Consider the following 21,077-nt stretch of genomic DNA (forward strand, 5'->3'; position numbering starts at 1 on the left):
CGGGTTGGGTTGGAACAAGGGAATAACTCCCTGGAACAGGACAAATGGCCCCAACGGTAGGTGGACAGACTTTAGCCCTGAAATCAGACTCCTACTGCCCACGTTGAGGTTTCATTGCCTTGTTCATTCGTTCATTCATTCACTCCCAGCTAATGGCCTTAGGAGGAGGCTGGTGTCTCACTTGGGTGTTGGTCAGTTCATGGATTTGCTTTCCCTAGAGAGACAGAAATGGAAACAGATTTCCCATGTGCTGAAGTGGCCTCACCTGCACCCGTGCCGACCCTGTACTTGTAGCCCGCTTGTTAAACGGTGTGTGTGTACCTGAGAGCCCGGAACAGCCTGCAGTGGTGGAACGCTCACCGCCGATGATGGGACTAGTTCTGTCCTTGAAAACCATCGCAGCCTTGCGGTGGAATGATTTTGAAGAACTTTGCTTCCCGGTAAAGTGTGCCTTGGCCACTCACGGAGCCTGTTGTGCCTGTGAGACTTGGCAAAGCTTTCTGCCTTGCATGCAGAGAGAAGCAAAGAAATAAAGCATCCCTGGCGTTTCACATTCTTGGCTTTGCCACTTTCATTCATACAGGTGATTAGGAAGCACCTGTGTGGTGCCCGCTGCCCGGAGGCCAGCTTCTCTCATCCTGGTGGGCTTGGGCTGCTGGGGGCTTTGAGTGGTCTGCCTTGGTGAAGTCTTCAGACACCCCTGAAGTGTGATAGGTAGTTAGAAAAATGACAGTCGGAGAACTCCTTTGTGGCCCACTGAAGGGCAAGTGGAAAAGTAGGGGAAATGAACAGTTACACCCGGATTGGTGATTTGGGACTCTCGTCTCTGTCAACGAACTGGAAAACTTAATCCTGGCCCTTAGAATGGTTGAGTGATTTGTTGGTTCAGGAACAGGTGTGTAAAAGCAATAGCTTTTGAAATTGCAGAAACCTCATTAACTCCACACGGTGCGCCCTGACGGACAGAGTGGAGGTTGGGATGGCTTCTGGAGGCAGCGGCTCGCACCCTGATGGCCCGAATGCCTCGTCCTTCCTGCTGAATTGCTTCTTCGGTACTGGAAGTCTCCCCATTCCCTCATCCTTGTGATAAAGGCAGAGATGGGGCTTGTTTAGCTTGTGAAGAATGGATGTTCCAAAGGGTAGTAGAGAACATCTGTGAAGGCAGAACCTGAGTACTTGCTTTGGGTTTATAGAGAAGAGCGGACTTCCATTTCTTCTCTTGTTTCACGCTGTTCAAGGCAGGGATCTCATTGCCTGTTCAGCCCATCTCTCTGCGTCCTGACGGTTTTCACGGGGTACTGGGCTACGGGGACTGTCGGAGGGGAGCTTGACTGGGATTTCTGCTGCTTCAGCAGCCTGGCCGAGCTCGTCACTGTGTGCCCTGCCTGTTAAATAACTCATCGCAGAGCTGTTATTCTCCATTTGGCAAAACCCAGACAGCCAGCTCACCTCGGATTGCAGATTCAATAAACTAAGCAGGAACGGGTGCTGAAAACCAACCCCGGACACTGCCGAACCGCTTAGGATGTGTGTGTTAAAACAATTTATGCATAATGTTGTTTAAGGTTGCATTTCACTTACATTTTGGTACCTCCCTCCCCCTTGCCTATTTTGCTCTTTCTCCCTAAATTGATGATTTGCACTTCAAGGCTGCTTTTCCTTTGAGCATCTAAATGCTTTACAATTTTAATCTCGTCAAGTCTCCTTGGTCCTGATCTGTTGGCGGTGGGTGGAGCCAAAGAAGAGAAGTCCTTTCTGTTGCAGTGAGTCTGCCTGTGCCTGAAGTGTGGCTGTATAGGATGGAGATGCCAGGGCGTGAAGAGTGACCTCTGCTGAAAGACTGTGTTGAGCCCCTGACCCCTTGCCCGTGCTCCCCTGGCATTCTTGGTGCCAGGGGAAGTCCACGCAGACCCATTCTTTCCCAGGGTAGCAGCGCCATTCCTGGAAAAGCTGGTACAGGTGCTGCAGTCCTTGCTTGCTTGGGGTGAGGGGAGTGGGTGTCCCAGGATCTTGAAGCAGGAGGCGGTGGGGGTGGGGTGTGGCTCTTGGAACGGTGAGGCACCTCACTTGGCTGGAGCATGCCACTCAACAGGTAAAGTCAGGGAAGGGATCTGGGACCAAAGAGTAGAGGGCTTCAAATGCGAAGCCAGCTTCTTGGTTCTTAATTTGGTTGACCACAGGGAGGGACCCAGTGATGTTTTGGAGCTGGGCAGCAGGCATCCAGATGAAGGGAAATGGGATGGATTGACATTCTGGCACTGGGTGACACCTGGCTTTCCACCTCTTTCCGCTCTGTGACCAGTACTGATGTACTGAACCTGACCCTTGGTTTCGTCGTCTTTACAGTGGGAACGATCGTGTGGCCCTTTTTGAGAATTAAGTGCTATTGTTTAGGTACTGAATAACAGTCTTAACAAAACAAAATGGAAGAAAATGGAGTGAGCTCAGAATCTTAAGTGATCTCTTGATTTCCTGAAGGTTGTCGATGTCTTTCTTCTTTGATCTTTCACCCTTAGCTCTGAGTTTGACCTGATTGGTTTGTTTGGGGCTTGTGCTATGAACGTTGAAGGCCATTAACGACCTGCTGTCTGGAGTCACCCAGAAGCCCTTGCCAGCTCTTTTGTACCTGGAAGTGGTGTCAGAGGGGAGTTGTCACCAGTGGACAGCCCAGCAAGGGAGCAGGCTTGGGGCACAGCTTGCACTGGTGGTTATGTCAGTAGTTGGAATGTCACGGGTGGTCCTGTCCCTGATCAGGGACTCCTGTGCTCGGGAGGCAGGCTGTGGGCTGGCCGCTGTCCCTCTGCAGCCCTGCTCCTGTCAGGAGAGGAGGTGGCTATAATTACAGGAAGCGTGCATGGTCCATGGCTGAGCGTGAGACCACCACTCACTTCAGTGGCTGTCAGCAGATGTGTATGTCTGGATGCAAGGTGGGGGGAGGGCTGCAGATTACACCTGCCACCTGTTATGATCAGTTTGGAGTTTAAAGAAAGTCCATTTGAAATGAGAGTTTGAAACTGAATTACGGAGAACAACAGGGGAGGAGCCAGAGAATGTGACAAATGACACCGTATTACAAACTTTCCTCTTTAAAGAAAGTGAAATTTCCGTATTCCGAAGTCATGTTGTGGCTGCCTGAGGGTGCTCAGGCATACTGGAAACAGATTGTGACTGATAAATAGCACAAAAATAACAAGCTCTTCCCTAGATCCTCCAGCACACACGAAAAAGAAGCTGCCGTAGCCGGCGTGGGGTGGGGTCAGCCTGCTCAGGACCCCTCACGCTTTGCGGTTGGGGGGATGGGGAACACTCTGGAAGCTCATAAAGGTTTTATAGAGGCCACAGGCTCTCTGTACAATCTGTCTACCGTAACTGCTGTTTGGGTCAGATGAAGAGAGGATAAGAAAAAATGGTTTGAGGGAGTTGAAGGAAACACACACTTTCTCATTACGGCTGCTCATGTTTCGCAGGTTTTCGAGACGAGGGAAGTCAGTTTGGGAGGGTGCCAATTTCAGTGTCAAAGTGGGCAAGGCTCCTGCTCCAACTTCTGACAGATGCAGAGGCAGTGAGCTTGGAGGAGTGGGGCGGGGGGCAGTGGTGAGACCGCCTGGGGCAGGCACAGGTACCAGCAGGAGTAGACTGTGAGGTTCTGGCTGAGGTCCTGGGGATTGGGCAAGGTGTTCCTGGGGAACCCGGGAAGTCTCCTGGGGGGCCAGGAGAAGCTGGGAAGACCTGGCCAAGCCCTGCCCCCTCCCTGGCCTTTGGGTTCTTGTGCTTTTTTCCTGGTGAGGCCTGTTCCGGCAACTCTACACGCATGCTGCTGAGGTGGACATGCGGGTGGAATCCGGATGGAAGCGCCCCCGTGCAGCCATGCCACGTGGATTTCCTGGTGAGGGTCTTCTGTGCTGGTGGCTCAGTGTGCTGCTGGCTTGGGAACCGAGTGCCGCTTAGCCTGCAGCTGCTCTGGTCTTTCCTTGCCATGCCTTTCCCATGCCCAGCAACTAGAGGGTTAACTCCTGCGGCTGCACCAGCCTATCTGACCTGCTCTGTCGCCTGCCTGTGTGCTCCTAGAGTTGTATATCCCTCCCACAAATGTGCTACGCAGATGAAAGGGGTTTGGTCTCATATCCATGACCTGAAGGGCACCTTCCCCTTCAAGTCTCTGATTCTGTGTTGCCACTGGGAAACCTTGTTTCACTTCCATCACCTCAAGAGTCCTGGCCTTTTGGACTCCCTTATGGACGAGGTTTCTTAAGGAAAACCCTCCTGAATGCATGCCAGCAAGGGCTGGCCCTGTCCAGAAACGGTGCCCCCTGCAGAGTGATGTTGGCTGTGTTGCTGTGAGCTCACTGGCAGACTCATGCCCTCAGAGTGGAACTTGATCTTCTTCTCTTTACTGTACAGATTCTTGGCCCTGTGCTTGAGCTTAAAATGAGCTCCAGGTATGCAGGTGCTAGGCCTGTGCATCTTCAGTTTACCCGTCCAGTCGAGGAAGCCTCCCCTACCTTTTTCCTTTGTAGACTGTTTACCTCTGTTTCTAAGGAATTTAAAAAATAGAAATCAGGCTTAAGATACTAATCAGTTATCCCTGTGGAGACCCCGCCCCCCATCCTGTCCTGGGGTTCCTGCCCTAGGTGTGCAGCTCTGTGCTTCTGCCTGGCCTATTCCTGTGGAGACCCCGCCCCCCATCCTGTCCTGGGGTTCCTGCCCTAGGTGGGCAGCTCTGTGCTCCTGCCCGGCCTATCCCTGTGGAGACCCTGCTTCCTATCCTGTCCTGGGGTTCCCTGTCCTAGGTGGGCAGCTCTGTGCTCCTGCCCGGCCTATCCCTGTGGAGACCCTGCCCCCTATCCTGTCCTGGGGTTCCTGCCCTAGGTGGGCAGCTCTGTGCTCCTGCCTGGCCCCTGCCTCCGGCAGCACAGAGAGAAGCAGCTAGTAGTTTATACCTAGTCCCGTCCAGTAGTGTGGGCCCGGGAAGCCTGTGTCATCTCACACAGATGGGGTTTCTTGGCATCCTGAAATGTAGACCGCAGTGATTCATCAGGGCTGGATTTGGAAAAAACCAAGAACGGTCACTTAGAGCGTCACTCACGGGCTTACATCTCAAATCCCCTGTCCGCTGCGGCAGGCTGTGAGCAGTGGCGGTGTGGAGGCCAGCATAGCACGTGGGCTGCCCTCTCTGGGCTCAGCCTGCCTCTGCCGGGCTGCCTCCCTGGTAAACTCTGCACCCACCCTTGCCTCCTGGAAGCGCCCCACGGAGTGCAGGGCAGTCTCTCCTAGTGCCTTCCTGCTGGCCACCAGATTCTGCCAGGGTCTGCAGTTCCTGTCCCTGTCTCTTGAAGAGGCAGAATGGCCAGGCAGGCTGGGGGTAAAGTTCTGACATTCCCAGAGCCCACATCATGCCATGCATTTCGGCAGGGACAGCAGTACTTTACGGGGGCAGTGCTGGGTCTAATTGGGGTTTCTCAACTCTGGCACTGTGTAGCCGTTTGGGGCTGGGTGGTTCTCATCGTGGGGTGCTGCCCTCTGCACTATAAGACATTAGCATCTTCCCCAGCCTCTGCCTCCTGGGTACCAGTGGTACACCCTCCTCTGCTCCCCAGTTTTTACTGCCAAACCGGTCTGCAGGCCTTAACAAATGTCCCGGTGGGCGGCGGCATCACCCGTGCTGAGCAGTCCCTGCCGGAGCCACTGCTGCCTTTGCTCTCAGTTCTTGTCCCTGGGCCTTTTGGGTTAGGTCCTCTCAGAACAGAGTTGCCTGTCTGGGTGCCCCGTGTGAAGAGGACCAATGTGAGTTTCAGCTTCTAAATCTGATAAATGCTTTTCCAGCATCTGCCACGTGCCAAGCACATTGCACCTACGTCCCAGGTATTCATGAATCTTCTCTTCCTAACAGCCCTTTTCTTTCTCCCATGTGCCTGAGGAAGGAAGTGAGGCACAGAAAGGTTACGTGACTTTCTCAAAGCCCCAGGACCGGCAGGTGGCGGATCCAGGGTTGTCTGATGGGAGAGGTGTCCCCCTGGGCTACTGGAGACTGTGGCAGTTGGGCCCCAGCCCTGAGACGTGCTTCTGCCCACTGGTGGTGTGGGGTGGTGCTCGCTCTGGCTTCCGGGCTGCCCATGGCCTGCCTTGCTCTGGCAGTGGCCTTGTCCCACCTGAGAGCATCAGTGTGTTCCTGGAGGGTGTCTCAGTGTGGATGCTCGCACAGGAGTGCTTTGGCCGCAGTGTGGCTCTGTTTTGCTCTTTTCTTCATTTTCACCTTTTGCTCTGTGAAATTTATGTTCTTAACCCTTAAGAGTCTGCTTGTCCTAAAGATAGTTTCTGGGCCATCTTCTACTGCTTTCCCAGACTGGCAGAGAGCTGGATCGGAAGTGGAACAGCCAGGACTTGAGCCAACACCCATATGGGATGCCGGCACTGCAGGTGGCGGCTCTACCTGCTATGCCACAGTGTTGGGCCCTCATTCATTTTTTAAAATTAATTTACTTGAAAGGCAGAGTTGCACAGAGAGAGGGAGAGACAAACAGGGAGAGGGGCCGGTGCTGTGGCACAGCAGGTTAATGCCCTGGCCTGAAGTGCTGGCATCCCCTGTGGGCGTCGTTTCTAGTCCCGGCTGCTCCTCTTCCAATCCAGCTCTCTGCTATGGCCTGGGAAAGCAGTACAAGATGGCCCAAGCCCTTGGGCCCTTGCATCCACGTGGGAGGCCCGGAAGAAGCTCCTGGCTCCTGATCAGTGCAGCTCTGGCCGTGGCAGCCGTCTGGGGAGTGAACCAGTGGATGGAAGACTGCTCTCTTTCTCTACCTTTCTCTGTAACTCTGTCTTTCAAATAAAAAAAAAAAGAAAGAAAGAAAGAAAGAAAGAAAGAAACAGAGATCTTCATCTGCTGGTTCATTCCCCAAATGGCCACAAATGGCCAAGGCTGGGCCAGGCCAAAGCCAGGAGCCTCAAGCTTCATCTGGGTCTCCCATGTGGGTGCAGGGGCCCAATTATGTGGTCCATATACTACTGCTTGGGGGCTAGATTGGAGGTGGAGCAGCTGGGACTTGAACTGGCACCTATATGGGATGCTGGCATTGCAGGTGATGGCTTTACCTGCTGTGCTACAATACCGGGCCCACCTTTCATTTATTCTTCCAGTGAGTATTTCTTGAGCACCTACTGCATGCCTGGCATTGCTTGGATATTTGGGAAGATGGCAGTGATCGCAGCCGACACAGCCTCCCTGTACTCAGGCATCTTTCATTCTGGTGTGAGCTGGGTGTGGGGGGAGCTAGATAATGATGAACATGATAAACTTCATAGTGTGGGCAAAGGTGCGTAGTGCTGTGGATACAGCAGAACAGAGTACAGGGATTAGCAATGGGAGCAGAGAGATAGGTTGCAATATTAAGTTGGTGGTCACCTGAGCTCGCTGGAGAGGTGGGATTTGAGCAGGCTTGAACCAGGATTGGAGGGAGGTAGGCCTTTGTGTCTCACTGTGCTCTGGGGCAGCCCTTGGTCTCAGCTGTGTCAGCTTTTATTTACTTACTTTTTGGATGACCTCTATACTCCCTGATCTCATTTGTTAGGTAAATGAGCCAGTTTCCCTCCATGAAGGTTGTCTCCTTAGGTTTGCTAATGGAGGCTTCTCACCCATCATGAGGACATCGTGGTCATTCATTCTTGTACCACGGGGTCTCCTGGGTGGTGTGTGCTTGCATCCTGGCTAAAATGCGAAGCCCACTCCCATGCCCTCTCCGTCTCCACTGCCTGGGCATGCTGTTTGCTTTGTAGACTGTGCCCATGGAGCAGTCTCAGGTCTTGATTCCCGAGCCGACTTACGTGAAGCGCCAGGTGTGACTGGGCGAGCCGTCCATCCTTAGGCACACAGTTACAGACATGGCGTGGCATGCCTGCAGGGCGCCTTCCACGCACACTGCTGTTTAATCAGTAATCCTCCAGGGTCCCTGAGTGCCAGCTCCAGTGAGAATTTCCACTGTGATGTGATCTCTGGGAGCTGCTTTGGGTGACTGGGATTCACTGATTCGCATTTGCCGTAAACCAGAGGGCAGAGGTCTGCCCGGTACGTGGGCTCTAGAGATGGTGTTCTCAGCAGTGTGGATCGTGCTGAGGCTCTGGGATCCGTGGACGTTGTGGAGAGGTGACTCTGTTGCTCACAGCCTCTGGGAGAAGCGGGGTGGTGGGAAATTGTAGCTCTTCCTGGTTCTCAAAGTGAGAGCATCCTGCTGCACTCTGTAGAAGCCACTGGTGTGTTTATGAGGGGGTCATTGGATATTTTATGGGGTTGGGCACCTGGATGAAGCAACTGGGACATGGCCACAAAGGACGGGTCATTTTAGAGGCCTTCCATTCAGGGGTGGCCATGCGGGTTTCTACATCTCTCATCTGAGGCTGGCCCTGGGAGGGAGCCTTTTTAAATTTTTTAAATTTTTATTTTTTTTGCCTGAGAGGTGCTGCTGTAGAAAGTTGACATACTTCAAATGAAGGGTCTTCCTTCCTCAACTAAATCACCCTGTGGTAGCTTGAGGAGCTGTTGCAAATTAAAGGCCTGTATTTTGGAGATGCCCATAAATTAAGCACTCTGTTATTAGGATTTGGCTAAGTGTAGCCTTCTCTCATGTTGGGGGATTATATGGCCTGGATGGCCAGCTGATGGGCTGCTTTGCAGTCTCATTGTCCCCATCAAGGCTTCCCCATTAACCTAGATCCTGAGTTTTGCTCTGTGAGCTTCAAAGCTCCCACCCCTGCCCTGCCCCATCTGTCCTCTGCCACCAGCGAACGCGCCTTGCCCGCCTTGCCCTCTCGCTTTTGACCATCACTGGTTCCCCCTTGTCTGTGCCATACCTTTTTCATCAACTGGGAGCTACCATTGTTTATAAAACACAGCATTATTTTCTGTACCACTGGGGAGGAAAAAACACTGTCCATTGAACTGTGGCATGACAGTTACTTATCAGCTAACGTTTTTATTTTCTGCTTACTGAAAAAGCTCTTTCTGACTTAATTAGACATCGATTTCCCCATATATCACTCTTGTACATGGATAGGAAGGAAATATAAGTGAAATACATCGGGTCAGGTGCTGCTGCTACTTTTTCAGAGTCTAACCATTCTGAGTCACCTTTTGGCTCAGAGACGTTGATGGGTGCCCCCAGGTGCGTTGGTGATACAGCATTTCCTACGAAAAACAACAACACATCCACAGAAACACACAGAGCCATTGGCTCTGGACTCTTGAGACAGCTTGGCAATTCTGTGGAGCCAGCCAGCTTTAGACTGTCCTGGGAATTTTGCTCAACTCCCCAACTCCCCATCTATTCCTGTCTCACAGCGATTTGGTTTCTAGGGGTCAGGAGTGCTTTACTGTTTCTGGGGTCTTCTAAGCCATTGACACGCATCCTGCAGGTGTGGATGCCTGAGCGTGAGCTGGTCAGAAGGCATCAGGATCTTGCCAAACCTGCAGTCTTCAGATGTCGTTGACCGTGGGTGGGGTTGTGGGGTGCAGGTTACAGAGACAGGAAGGGCAGCTTAGATCTGGCCAGTGATGGTCTCTTTTGTTTTTCTCATGTCAGATCATTTCACCTTTCTGAGAACTCCCCAGGCCTCCTGTCTCTGAGAAAGGAAGCCAGTAGCTGTTGCTTGAATGTGTATGTTAGCTTCTGTTCCATCTCTATTCCCAGAATCCGTGTACTCAAAAGTACTACTTCTGCGTGGTCTTTTTGCGCCGTGAGCAGCTGATTAGCATGAACCCACTGGGGTCATTTCTGAGCGTTTCCTGCACACGTTAACATGTTGTGTACTGGGGTCTGTGGACGAGCAGACACTGCTTAGGGAGCTTGGAATCACTGACCAAGCCAGCATGTTTTGGCAGACTTTTTTTTTTTTTTTTTTAAAGGTAAGTTGAACAAGATCCGGATAGCAGATGAAGTAAGGCATTACTATTTTATTAGCAGTGATGGTGGCATCAGGGTTATGTTTTTAAAAGGTTGGAAAAAAAAATGCGATATGGGGTATTTTGGAGATGTTCATAAATATATCTCCAAAACACCCCATATCTCATGAAGATACAAACTAAAGTACTTCCAGATACAATGTTATTATAGTTGGCAGAAATTACCAGTTGACTGATGGGTTCATGGCACTTCATTATGCTGTTTTATTTGTATCTACTTTTTTTTTTTTTTTGAAAGGCAGAGTGGACAGTGAGAGAGAGAGACAGAGAGAGAAAAATCTTCCTTTGCCATTGGTTCACCCTCCAATGGCCACTGTGGCTGGCGTGCTGCAACCAGCGCACCGCGCTGATCCAAAGCCAGGAGCCAGGTGCTTCTCCTGGTCTCCCATGGGGTGCAGGGCCCAAGCACTTGGGCCATCCTCCACTGCACTCCCTGGCCACAGCAGAGAGCTGTCCTGGAAGAGGGGCAACCGGGACAGAATCCGGTGCCCCGACCGGGACTAGAACCCGGTGTGCTGGCACTGCTAGGCAGAGGATTAGCCTATTGAGTTGTGGCGCCGGCCTGTATCTACTTCTGAAAGTTTCCTCTGAAAAACAAAGTTGATAGATGTGTACAGGCTAACGTAATGAACCCTCTAAAAACTCCTGCTTTTTTAAAAAGCAACTTAATGGCAGTACAGAGGCCCATCAGGCTCTTAGCTGTTGTGTAGTTTAGGAATATTCAATAATGAATCATTTTCTGTTTAAAGATTTATTTACTTATTTGAAAGATTTACAGAGAGAGAGAGAGAGATCTTCCATCTGCTGGTTCACTCTCCAAGTGGCTGCAACGGCCAGGACTGGGCTAGGCCAAAGCTAGGAGCTTCTTCTGGGTCTTCCACATGGGTGTCAGGGGCCCATATACTTGGGCATCCTCTGCTGCTTTTCCCGGGCCATTAGCAGGGAGCCAGATGAGAAGTGGAGCAGCTGGGACTTGAACCAGCACCCATATGGGATGCCCTTACCTGCTATGCCACAACAGCGGCCGCAACAGCAGCCCAGTGATGCGTCTTCTCCATGGATGCTTCAGAGGTTGTGCAAGAGGCAGACTTACCACCCGTATACCCAGGGAACTTTCGGTTGCCCTTCCTGCTGTAAGAATCACCCAAGGTCTTCGAGAATTGCTCATTCGGCTGAGCTTTTTGGTGGTGGAGTATGAGTTGAGATCACTTACACCTCAGCGAGCTGCTCAGTATCCCAGAGACCCCATCGCCTACCAGAGTTCACTGTGCATGTGTTACGGCCTGGAACACACTCCTCTGTTGTCAGATGTGTCTTTAAGTTTGTCTTTTCTTGCCAATGTTTTCACTCATCCATGGCACTTATTAAAAGCTATGTTAGTGCACAGACATAATGAATGGTACACATTCGCACACATGGACACACACATGATGCAGGCACGCACAGTCACAAACATGATGAGCGCTACCCACAGACACACACACAGATACACATGATGCACACTCACATACGCACACAGGCATGAACATGATGAGCGATACCCACAGACACACACACACAGACATACAAAGATACACATGATGCACACTCTGCACACAGGCACAGACATGAGCGATACGCACAGGCACACACACAGACACACGTAATGCACACGCACACACATACACATGCACACGCACGAGGCTGGCTCGGGGGCTGCGCTGGGAGCAGGGCTCCTCTCCTGCTGTGGCTGGCCTGGTAGGAGAGAGTCAAGAAGGGGTCACCAAGGGGGCCTAGGGCTCAGCCACAAGAGTACCCGAGATGGCTGGGGCTGGGAGGGAGAGGGGAAGACTCACTGGAGGGCTCGGCAGAGTCGTGGGCTGCGCTGGGAGCAGGGCTCCTCTCCTGCTGTGGCTGGCCTGGTAGGACAGAGTCAAGAGTGGGGTCACCTCGGGGGCCTTGGGCTCAGCTCCTGGAGGCCCCAAGGTGTCAGAGGTTGTATGGGGAGTGGGCAAGACTCACGGGAGACTTTGGGGGAGTCGGGGGCTGCGCTGGGAGCAGGGCTTCTCACCTGCTGTGGCTGGCCTGGTAGGAGAGAGTCAAGAGTGGGGTCACCTCAGGGGTCTTGGGCTCAGCTCCTGGAGGCCCCAAAGTGGCAGGGGATGTGGGGAGTGGGCAGGACTCACTGGAGACTTGGGAGGAGTAGGGGGTGGCGCTGGGAGCAGGGCTCCACTCCTGCGGTGGCTGGCCTGGTAGGGGAGAGTCAAGAGTGGGGTTGCCTCAGGGCCTTGGGCTCAGCTCCTGGAGGCCCCGAGGCAGGGGTAGGGCAAGACTCACTGGGGGCCTCGAAGGAGTCGCTTTGTGCAGAGGAAATGTCGATGGCCATGCTGTCACGGAACACCAGAGCCAAGCCGTCGTCCTCTATGGGGGGGGGGGCGCTTGCTGCTCTGTGAGGACTCGGGCAGGGACGCGGATCCTGGGGCTGAGGGCCTGGCGTCCCCTCGGTCCCCGTGCCTGGCAGCAGGCCGAGGCCCACCAGGTACTCCCTGGCCTCTGGGTCCCGGGGAACTCCCAGGGGCTGCAGCAGGGTGACCGCGTCCTCCTCGTGCTCCTGGGCAGCTTCTCGGCTGGGGCCGAACCACGAGTGGGTCCTGGCGTCCTCCGCACTGGGCCTCCCCGAGGCGTCGACGGAGAGCAGCCACGCCAGCAGCTCCTGCAGGGCCGGGCTGATGCCACGTGGCACCACGTAGACGCCGCACAGCACCCGGTCCTGCAGCTTGTCCATGTCCTTGCCGCGGAAGGGCAGCATGGCCTCCAGCATGGCAAACAGCACCACCCCCAGACTCCACACGTCAGCCTTAAAAGTGTCGTAGTCCTCCCCGAGGAAAACCTCTGGTGCGCAGTACTCGGGGGTCCCGCAGAAGCCCCTCACCAGCGTGCCCCGCTCCAGCCGCAGACTCAGGCCGAAGTCCGCCAGCTTGATGTTCTTGTGCTCATCCAGCAGCAGGTTGCCCAGCTTGAGGTCCCGGTGCGCCACGCGCTGGCCATGGCAGTAGCTCACGGCGGCCAGCGCCTGGCCGAACAGGGCCCTGGCCTCATCCTCGGCCAGGCCACCCTGCACCCACACGTAGCGCTGGAGCGAGCCCCTGGCCGCCAGCTCCGTGACCAGGAACAGGTGCGTCCTCGTGTGCCGCTCCTCCAGCAGCTGCACGATGTTGTTGTGCCGCAGGCTCCTCAGGATGTCTGCTTCCCCCTGCGCGGACAGCGGGCTGCTGGGAGAGGCGTCTAGCAGGAGGATCTTCACTGCCACGAACTCTTCCGACGCCAGGTGCCGGGCCAGCTTCACCAGGCTGAAGCCGCCCCAGCCAAGCACATATAGGAAGTCATACCCGTCCAGAGGAGGATGGACTTCCCAGGGGCCTTTCATGCTGCCGGTCACCTAACTATGCTCTCTCGACTCCCTAACTCGCTCGACACATGCTAGCTAATCACTGACCCTCACTGCACTGCCCACAACACAAAGGGACCACGGGGGCCTGACTGCCCAGCTGACTAAGACACAGCACCAGCTACTCTCACTACTCTAGAGGCGAAGCCGCAAGACTATCTCAATAAAGCAGAAAACAACAAAGAGGAAAAGCCACTAAATCCTCGAATGCTGATACTTCTGAGCGTGCTAGCTGACTAGAGTGGGGGAAGCAAAAATAAAACTGCAAAAAAAGGCCAAATGGGCAAAACAACAACGAGGAGGAAAACAACAAACTAAACAAAACGGGAAAAAGCAAAAACCAAACAGACCCAGAAACCAACAACCAAGAAAACGCACAAGTAACACCAACGAGTGCAAAGGCTGGTTAGAAGGGTCCTAGTAACACAGATCACAAAAGAGTGCTCTCTGGGTAAGGCGGACGAAAATCCAGGCCCCGCAGTGGCTATAGATACTTTTTGGGGGCTCACCTCACATAGTGGCGCCTTATGAAGTCAGAGCGAGAAACGGACCAATCCCAGCCCAGCCAGGGACTCTATAATAATACGACTTTCATAACAGTGAGGCATTATGGAGTCAGAGCAAGAAATTGACCAATGGGAGCTGTAGTTCATCCACAGTGGCTTTCTCCAGAATCTTCCAATTGAATAAAAATGATACCCAAAGAGTTTTTGGCCTAGGTTGGTGATCGGGATGGATACTTAACTTTGAGAAACTCCAACCTGTAGATTGCTTCGGTGGCCTTCAATTTCTAGTTTAAATATGATGATAAGTTATGTCTTTCGAAGACCTCCTAGTGTCTCCACTTAGTATATCCCCTCCTTCCCTCTTCACTCTCACACAAATAGAATACAACTTAGAAAAGAAAAATGAGACTCCCTGCTTCAGCTCCTCAGGACCTACACAGCCCAGAAATGATGAGACTTGGCCGCATCACAGCCTCGGATCTGTCTCCTTGGGACAGCCTCGTGCTGAGCCCTCAGGACCAGTGTTTCTCCCGAGGAAGCCACAACCTCCTCTCAGGTAGGAAATGAGCCCGGGAACCCCCACCCCACACAGCAGGTGGATCGGTGTCTCCTGCAGTTCTTGAGGAGCCCCCAGGGCCCAGCACAGCCGTGGGCCCAGGAACACGTGGTGGTACGTCTGCACTGACTGCCCCAGCCCTCTTGGGAGAGGAACCCTCCTTGGGGAGATGACCTCTCCTCCGGTTGCCCAGGGACATTGCACGATGCGATTTCTCCGTGATTTCCTGCAGTGCTGGTCACCTCTTCAAGGCTGGGAGGAAAGAACCAGTACCCCAGGAATTCTCACTACAGTTTTATTACTTAAGCCAAAAAAATTAAAGTATGATGACTCTTGTTACTGTTTTCCATTAAGTAAAGGTAATACCAATCTTAATAAATAAATAAATAAAAGCTATGTTAGAAGCTGTGGATGATTTGGGACGCTCCCTTTTTATTGCTCCAACAAGACATGACTGCTAAAGCCTCATGTTCTACACCGCATTTGTAAGCCAGAGATGTTGGCAAATATATGAGACTGCATATTTTCTGTAAGGTGTAATTCCTGGTAACTTCAAATTTATATCAGCCTTGTCGCTGGGATGCCTGAAATGCTTTAGAGCCATTGCTCATTTATCTTGCTTTTCAGCATGCGTAGAAGAATGTCAGGAATGAATTTTCTTTCTGCATTCACCCAGACAACTTCTGGTGGACCCCAAGGTTATTAGCTTGCTCCAGGTCACGCAGTAGCAGAGCTGGGGCTGGAATTTTGATGTCCCTCCACTACCTACAGGACGGATTTGGAGAAAGTCTGCTCTGGCTGGCCTGCTCTCAGAGCTGTAGCCCCTGGGACGTCGGAAGCTACAAATAGCAGGTTTCCCTCCTGTTGCCGTTGCTGCAGAGCTGCAGCTCCAGGCCTGGAAGGTACTGATTACCTGGGCTGGTAATCGTCCACGTAATCCTTACTGAAACTGCTGACGTGCACGAGCGAGGAGCCGGAGCTGGGAGCGGAGTTTGGTCTGGGTTCTTGGGTGGTCTGAGCTCCAGGCCCGAGGCCCAGCATCATGAGAGGGTCATAGCTGTGGCCATCACGGCCTCGTAAACGAGCTTATGTAGACAGGTGTGGGCTCACAGAGGGCATCCGTGTGCAGAGGGCTCTCCATTGGCACTTGGGTAACTTAGGAGACCACACAGAAATAATGTGGGTCCCCAAGCATTTGCCTAGGAAGCTGTGAGTTGGATGTTTTTGTTTTTTGAAAGAAAAGAAATACAGATTAAACCTCTCCACCCCCTTACCCCATCCGCATCCTTGGGGATAAATCTGCCTCGATATGTGTCATTATTCCAGTAGATTTTGTACCCAGGACATGGGTTTTATTTTAAAGAATTTCCTTCCTAATTGGCAGTGGCAGCGTGTGTGTTGTCATTTGCCTGTAATAAGTCTGTTTTTTTGCCCCAGCCTTGGGAAGTGCTGGGCATCATTACCAAATGTGCCATAGTTGTTCGGAAGCAAATGTCTCCCCAGCGCTGTAACTCGCTATTCTGGGCTGCTGTGGAGAGGAGGCAGCCTCAGTGTAGGGCCGCTGTGTGTGGGATCTGTGCTGTCTGCAGAAACGTGAGCTGCGAGGACCTAAGGATCAGGTTGGACGCCCAGCCCTGTGCCTGATGCAGGGCGATTTCCAGGCAGTGGTTCCAGGCCCCCTGGGAGGAACTGATGCCAGTGGGAAGGTTCTAGTGGCTGAGGGTTGCCAGGGCAACTCCAGAAACCTGCACGGGCATGGGGCTTTGGAAGCAGTGTTGCCTGTTTCTAGCCCTAGCCTTGTGCACGGAAGCTCCTGGTGATCCAGCTGGCTGTAGGGCAGCACAGGGGCCCCAGGCCCTGACACCAGAGCCTAAGTGTGGATTCTGACTTCTCTGGGCAGGTCTGTGACTGTAGACGAGTCACGTAACCCTTCCCTGCGTGTCTCAGTTTCTTCACTTACCTGTGTCTAGCGTGCGCGCAGCGCTCAGAGTGGAGCCTGTGCTGTGGGAGGTGCCAACATGGCCAGGGCGCATCTCACGCGTGGCGGGCCATCACGAGCCCGGAGCCAGTGCCCCTGACCAGAGCCGCCGCCTCTGCTGTGCTGTGCGTGAAGTCAGCACCTGCAGCATCCATACCCAGTACCTGGGACTTCCAGTCCCACACAGCCAGGTTGACTTGGAAGGAGTGTGAGGGTGAGAGGCCCCTGGAGGTCTTTGTTCCTTCTCAGATAATGCACTGAGCCCAGAGAGGCTGAGGGAGCTGCTCAGAGCCCCCCAGCCAGCTGGCGTGAGCACCAGCACACTCTTAGTCCAGGGCGGGGGCGAAGCTGAGGCAAGGAGCTACAGGTCAGAGCCCTTCCCCCTCCAGTTTTGGCTGCCAAAAGGTTATTTCCCAGTTTCGCCCCATAAGCTCTCGTAACTTGCTTATGAAAACTTATACCGAGATGTGGTTTTTAACTGCGCGGCTGTATAATTAATTTTTAAAACTCTAATTGGCAACTGGTTTTTTTTCAATATCTTGAGCTGTTATTATCTGAATATACCATGTTATTTGAAAACTTTTCCACAAGGTTTTAATTAGTAAATGTTCTTTAGTTTCATTAGTTCCATTCCTGGCATGCTTTTGAAACTGTAGGTGAGTGACAAGTGGTAGACAAATTAATAATTGTGGCAGTGCAGCAGAGCTTCTGTTAGGGCTGAGGACTCGTTCTGTCAATTAGCAGGAGAGTCCGTGTGGTCTCTCTGATGCCTCTGATTAAGATAGCTTACGGCTACATTGCAGGTTAGCAGGTGCACTTGGGGTGACTTCAGGGAGGAGCGTTCTCATGCAGACACCTGGATCTTTGCTGCTGCCTGCTGCTGTGAGGATGCTTGGTCCAGGAGTTAGGAGCCTGGCTGGCCCCGTAGACCCGGACTTGAATCCCGCTGTTGCTACTGAGTAGGTGTGAGGCATTGGCTGCTTTTTCCTGAGCTGCTGGAGATGATGCCAGTGAGTTCAGCGAGGGCTTGCCCCTTCCCCAGAGAGCCTTCTGGGCTGGTGCTGGCCAGGTGACTCTGATCTAGGACAAAAGCACAGGTCCATGGTGATGCCGGGTGTGAACTGTTGGGCCAGGGTGTCAGTCTGGCGCAGAGGCGCCCATGAGGGAGGATGCCCACTCCTTTGGTCCTTCTCCCTCCTGTGGAGCTTCTGGAGCTGCCTTGGATCTAGGAGGGTCCGCCTTGCCTTGTTTTGAAGTGGACCAGTGGCCATTGAGGAAAGCCAGAAGTGTCCTGTTTGGGTGGCATTGCTAAGGTGCTCTAATTGGCCAGAGTGCAGTGCAAGTTCCCAGGGGCACTGGAGAACTAAGCAGGCCTGCCTGATGGATTCGTGGACATGATCGAGTGAGCTGATGGGGTGGCAATTTCATGGGTGTCTGGTTTCAAGTCCTGCTTTGCCTTTCCAGGTGCACAGGCATTAGGGATTCAGGCTGCTCATCTCCCGAGGCCTCGGGAGCTGGCTCACCCCGAGGGTCCCCCAGGGTGGCATTCCCTTGCTCCCCAGTAGTCTCTCTCTCACCACACTCCCCTCCCCCCCAAAGTCCTGAGCTGGATGGCCCAGGCACCTTTGTAGTTTCTGTTTTGTTTATTCCAGGAAGGGGGTACAGTAGCTGTCAGAAAAGGGAGCCTCGAAACTTAGTCTTTACCACAGCTGATGGTCTGGAAGGTGTGCATTGATGTACTGCTTGGGTTGGTGGGATGATGGGGCAGGGGGCTGGGATGAGGGAGCAGGGGGTTGGGATGAGGGAGCAGGGGGCGGGGATGAGGGAGCGGGGGGCTGGGATGAGGGAGCAGGGGGCGGGATGAGGGAGTGGGGGGCGGGTATGAGGGAGCAGGGGCTGGGATGAGGGAGCAGGGGGCGGGGATGAGGGATCTGGGAGCTGGGATGAGGGAGTGGGGGGCTGGGATGAGGGAGCCGGGGGCAAGGGGCCAGGCTGGTAGACTAGGGAGCAGGACTGAGAGATGACCATTAAAGGTTGCCTGCAGCCCTCTGGTGCTTGCATTGAGTTCAGAGAGTTCAGGATTTAGAACCTGCGTTTTCAGGCTTTGGCCTTTCCTTCAGGTAGCCATCTCTTCTGCTCGATGGCGCCCGGAGAGTGTAGACAGAGGGGGGCGGCATTCTGCAGGTAGTCGCTTCAGGGACTCAGGGCGGGGGCACCACCCTTCATGTGGCGTATTTGGGTACTGCATTGTGTGGACAGGTTGCACATTCCTGTGGGCCTCTCTTGGCCCCTTCCCCAGGGAGGGGCCTGGAGGCGGCCCTGCTGTTCCCCGCCTCTGAGCTGCGTGTGAGCTGAAGGGGCTGGTGTTGGCCACAGAGGAGAGGGACTAGGCCTGTGGATAGGCCTGAGCTTTCTTGACTAGCACTCAGATAGTGGGGTGCATGCCTGTGAGGTGGGGGCTGTACCTCAGGAACGCTCCCCCTCACTATGTGCTGCTGTGGGCACCCAGGACTGTCCCAACCTGCCCGGTGCCTCTGAGTGTTTTTGTTGTTAAATGTGTATTTTCATTTACTTGAAAGGCAGAGCAAGAGAGAGAGGGAGAGAGGATTTTCCATCTACTGGTTCACTCCCCAAATGGCCACAACAGCCAGGACTGGGCCAGGCTGAAGCCGGGAGCCAGGAACACCATCCAGTTCTCCTGCATGGGTGGCAGGGGCTCAAGAATTTGAACCATCATCTTCTGCCTCCCAGGACTCATTAGCAGAAAGGCAGATTGAAAGCAGAAAAGCCGGGTCTGGAATTGCCACTCTGATATGGGACGTGGGCATCCCAAGCAGTGCTTAACCTGCTGTGCCACAAACGTCTGCTCCTTTCTGTCCTCCTTTATTGGCTTACCTGTATCCCAGCAGTGGGAGCATTGGGAGGGCCGGCACAGCTAGCCCCCTGCCTGCCTGCCTTCCTCCCTCAGAAAGGGAGTCGGAGGGGAGCCAGGCAAATGCGGGCCTGGGGTGTATAGTCTGGGGGCGGTATGGGGAGTTCAGTGACCAAGCCAATGTCAGATCACGCTACGTGGGGCTTCACGAGGGATCAGGTCATCATCAGGAAACGTCCATGGGGAGAAGTGGTGACTAGAAGGATCCAGCCTTGAACGTGTGGTAATTGACTTTCCAGGCATGCAGACAATCCTGTGCAAAATTCCCAGGGCCAAATGAACTTAACATTCTTGGGTAACCAAAGAAGGATGACTGATAGGAAGAGCAATCAGAGAGACGGTTGGCTTGGTGAGCCTTTAGGACATTGGTCTGTCACTGTACTCCCTGGATCAGGCTCAGCACCCAGGCGTTGGTGGGTAAGGTTCTGGGCACGACTGGTGGGCCCGTGGTGAGAACAGCTGAGCGAGCTGTGTGCTGGAGGGCCTGTTGTCCAGGGGCTCTGCCTCTGCTCTCGCTCCTCCCTCTGGGCCGTCTGCTGGAGGACCTCCCTGTAGGTTACGACGTCATTCTGCCCTTCTTATGCTGGGATCTGCATGCTGAGTGTCTGATGGGTAACAGCCCCGGATGTAGCAGTGGTCCTTGCTGCTGGTCCAGGCGGGGAGTCTGCAGCGTGTCTGGGTGAGAATCTGGCTTTGTCCCCAGGTGCAGTGTGGACATGGAATTGGGAGACAAGCACATCCGCCTTGTCATGCAGAAATGTTGTATTGCCATTGCAGCCGCCAGGCCCCAGCTGTGTTTGTAAGCTAAGCTGCTAACTCCTCACTGCTTAGTAGATGGAGCTGCTGCTTTTGCTTGTTTGAGGAGTGGAGCAAGACTGTGCAGGGATGCAGTATAGGAGAGAGATAATGAGAAACAGAATTATAAATTGTTAAGCGGTCTAGTCCCTTCCAGCTCTCTTTGGAAAAGAGGCTTCCACTATTAACCCTTCTTAAACCAGTTCATCATTGTAGAAAGTAATCTTTAGCCAGTCACCTCGGCTGGAGAATCCCCAGGGTAGTCCACCTGCTTGGTCTACACAGCTAGATGTCGGGTTAGACAGCTGAAGGCCTTTTATTCAGTCTAGTCTGGATCTTTTGGAGCTCCCTCTGACTGGCTCTGTGTGTGTGTGTGTGTGTGTGTGTGTTTCAATTAATTTGCTTTGCAGAAGCAGAGAGAACTTCCTTGTCTACAGGTTTACTCCTGAAAGGCTTGTGATGGTAGTCAGGAACTCAATCCAGGTCTCCTGCGTGGATAACAAGGATACAGACACCCAGGCTATCTGCTGCCTCCCATGGTATGGAAGGGGCCAAGTGTCCCTGCGTGGAGTCAGCCAGAATCAGCCCTGGTCATTGCAGCTTTTTGTGGAGTAAAGTAGTTGATAGAAGCTCTCTCTCTCTCTGTCCTTCTGCCTTTCAAATCAATCTAAAAACAAAACAAAACAAAAGCAACAAAACCACAATTCTAGCCCTGCACCTGCTGCTTATTTGACCAGGGAGGTGGAGTGGAGGGGGCAGGGTGAGTGGAGGGAGACAGGGGACAGAGGGGAGCAGGTGAGAGGGAGGCCTTGTGGGGGCTTCCTGCACCAGTACTAACTGGCTCGGTGGAGACGGGCGCCTTCTTTAGTTTATATTGTGTGTGTTGTGGAGTGTTTCTTACTGGCTGAGAAGGAGAGCAGCAGTGTAATGAGCAGGT

The 21,077-nt window shown here is 53.3% G+C and overlaps 2 protein-coding genes across 2 annotated transcripts in view; one reads left to right on the forward strand and one right to left on the reverse strand.

Annotated features, from left to right (window-relative positions):
- The window catches only part of GALNT2 (polypeptide N-acetylgalactosaminyltransferase 2), a 197,530-nt gene that overhangs the window by 1,385 nt on the left and 175,068 nt on the right, over positions 1 to 21,077 (forward strand). The window lies entirely within an intron of this gene.
- Positions 9,873 to 14,276, reverse strand: LOC127483452 (putative sperm motility kinase W). The gene has a single exon (XM_089311565.1). The coding sequence runs from the start codon at positions 13,350 to 13,352 to the stop codon at positions 12,189 to 12,191; it is 1,164 nt and encodes a 387-aa protein (XP_089167691.1). The 5' UTR covers positions 13,353 to 14,276; the 3' UTR covers positions 9,873 to 12,188.

This window comes from Oryctolagus cuniculus, chromosome 13 (assembly GCF_051225735.1).
Source record: "Oryctolagus cuniculus isolate XC-2025 breed Fujian yellow rabbit chromosome 13, ASM5122573v1, whole genome shotgun sequence".
Classification (NCBI taxonomy): Eukaryota; Metazoa; Chordata; class Mammalia; order Lagomorpha; family Leporidae; genus Oryctolagus; species Oryctolagus cuniculus.

Excerpts from the sequence above, each read along its gene's own strand:
- LOC127483452 (XM_089311565.1), bottom strand. The coding sequence starts at position 13,352 with ATGAAAGGCCCCTGGGAAGTCCATCCTCCTCTGGACGGGTATGACTTC.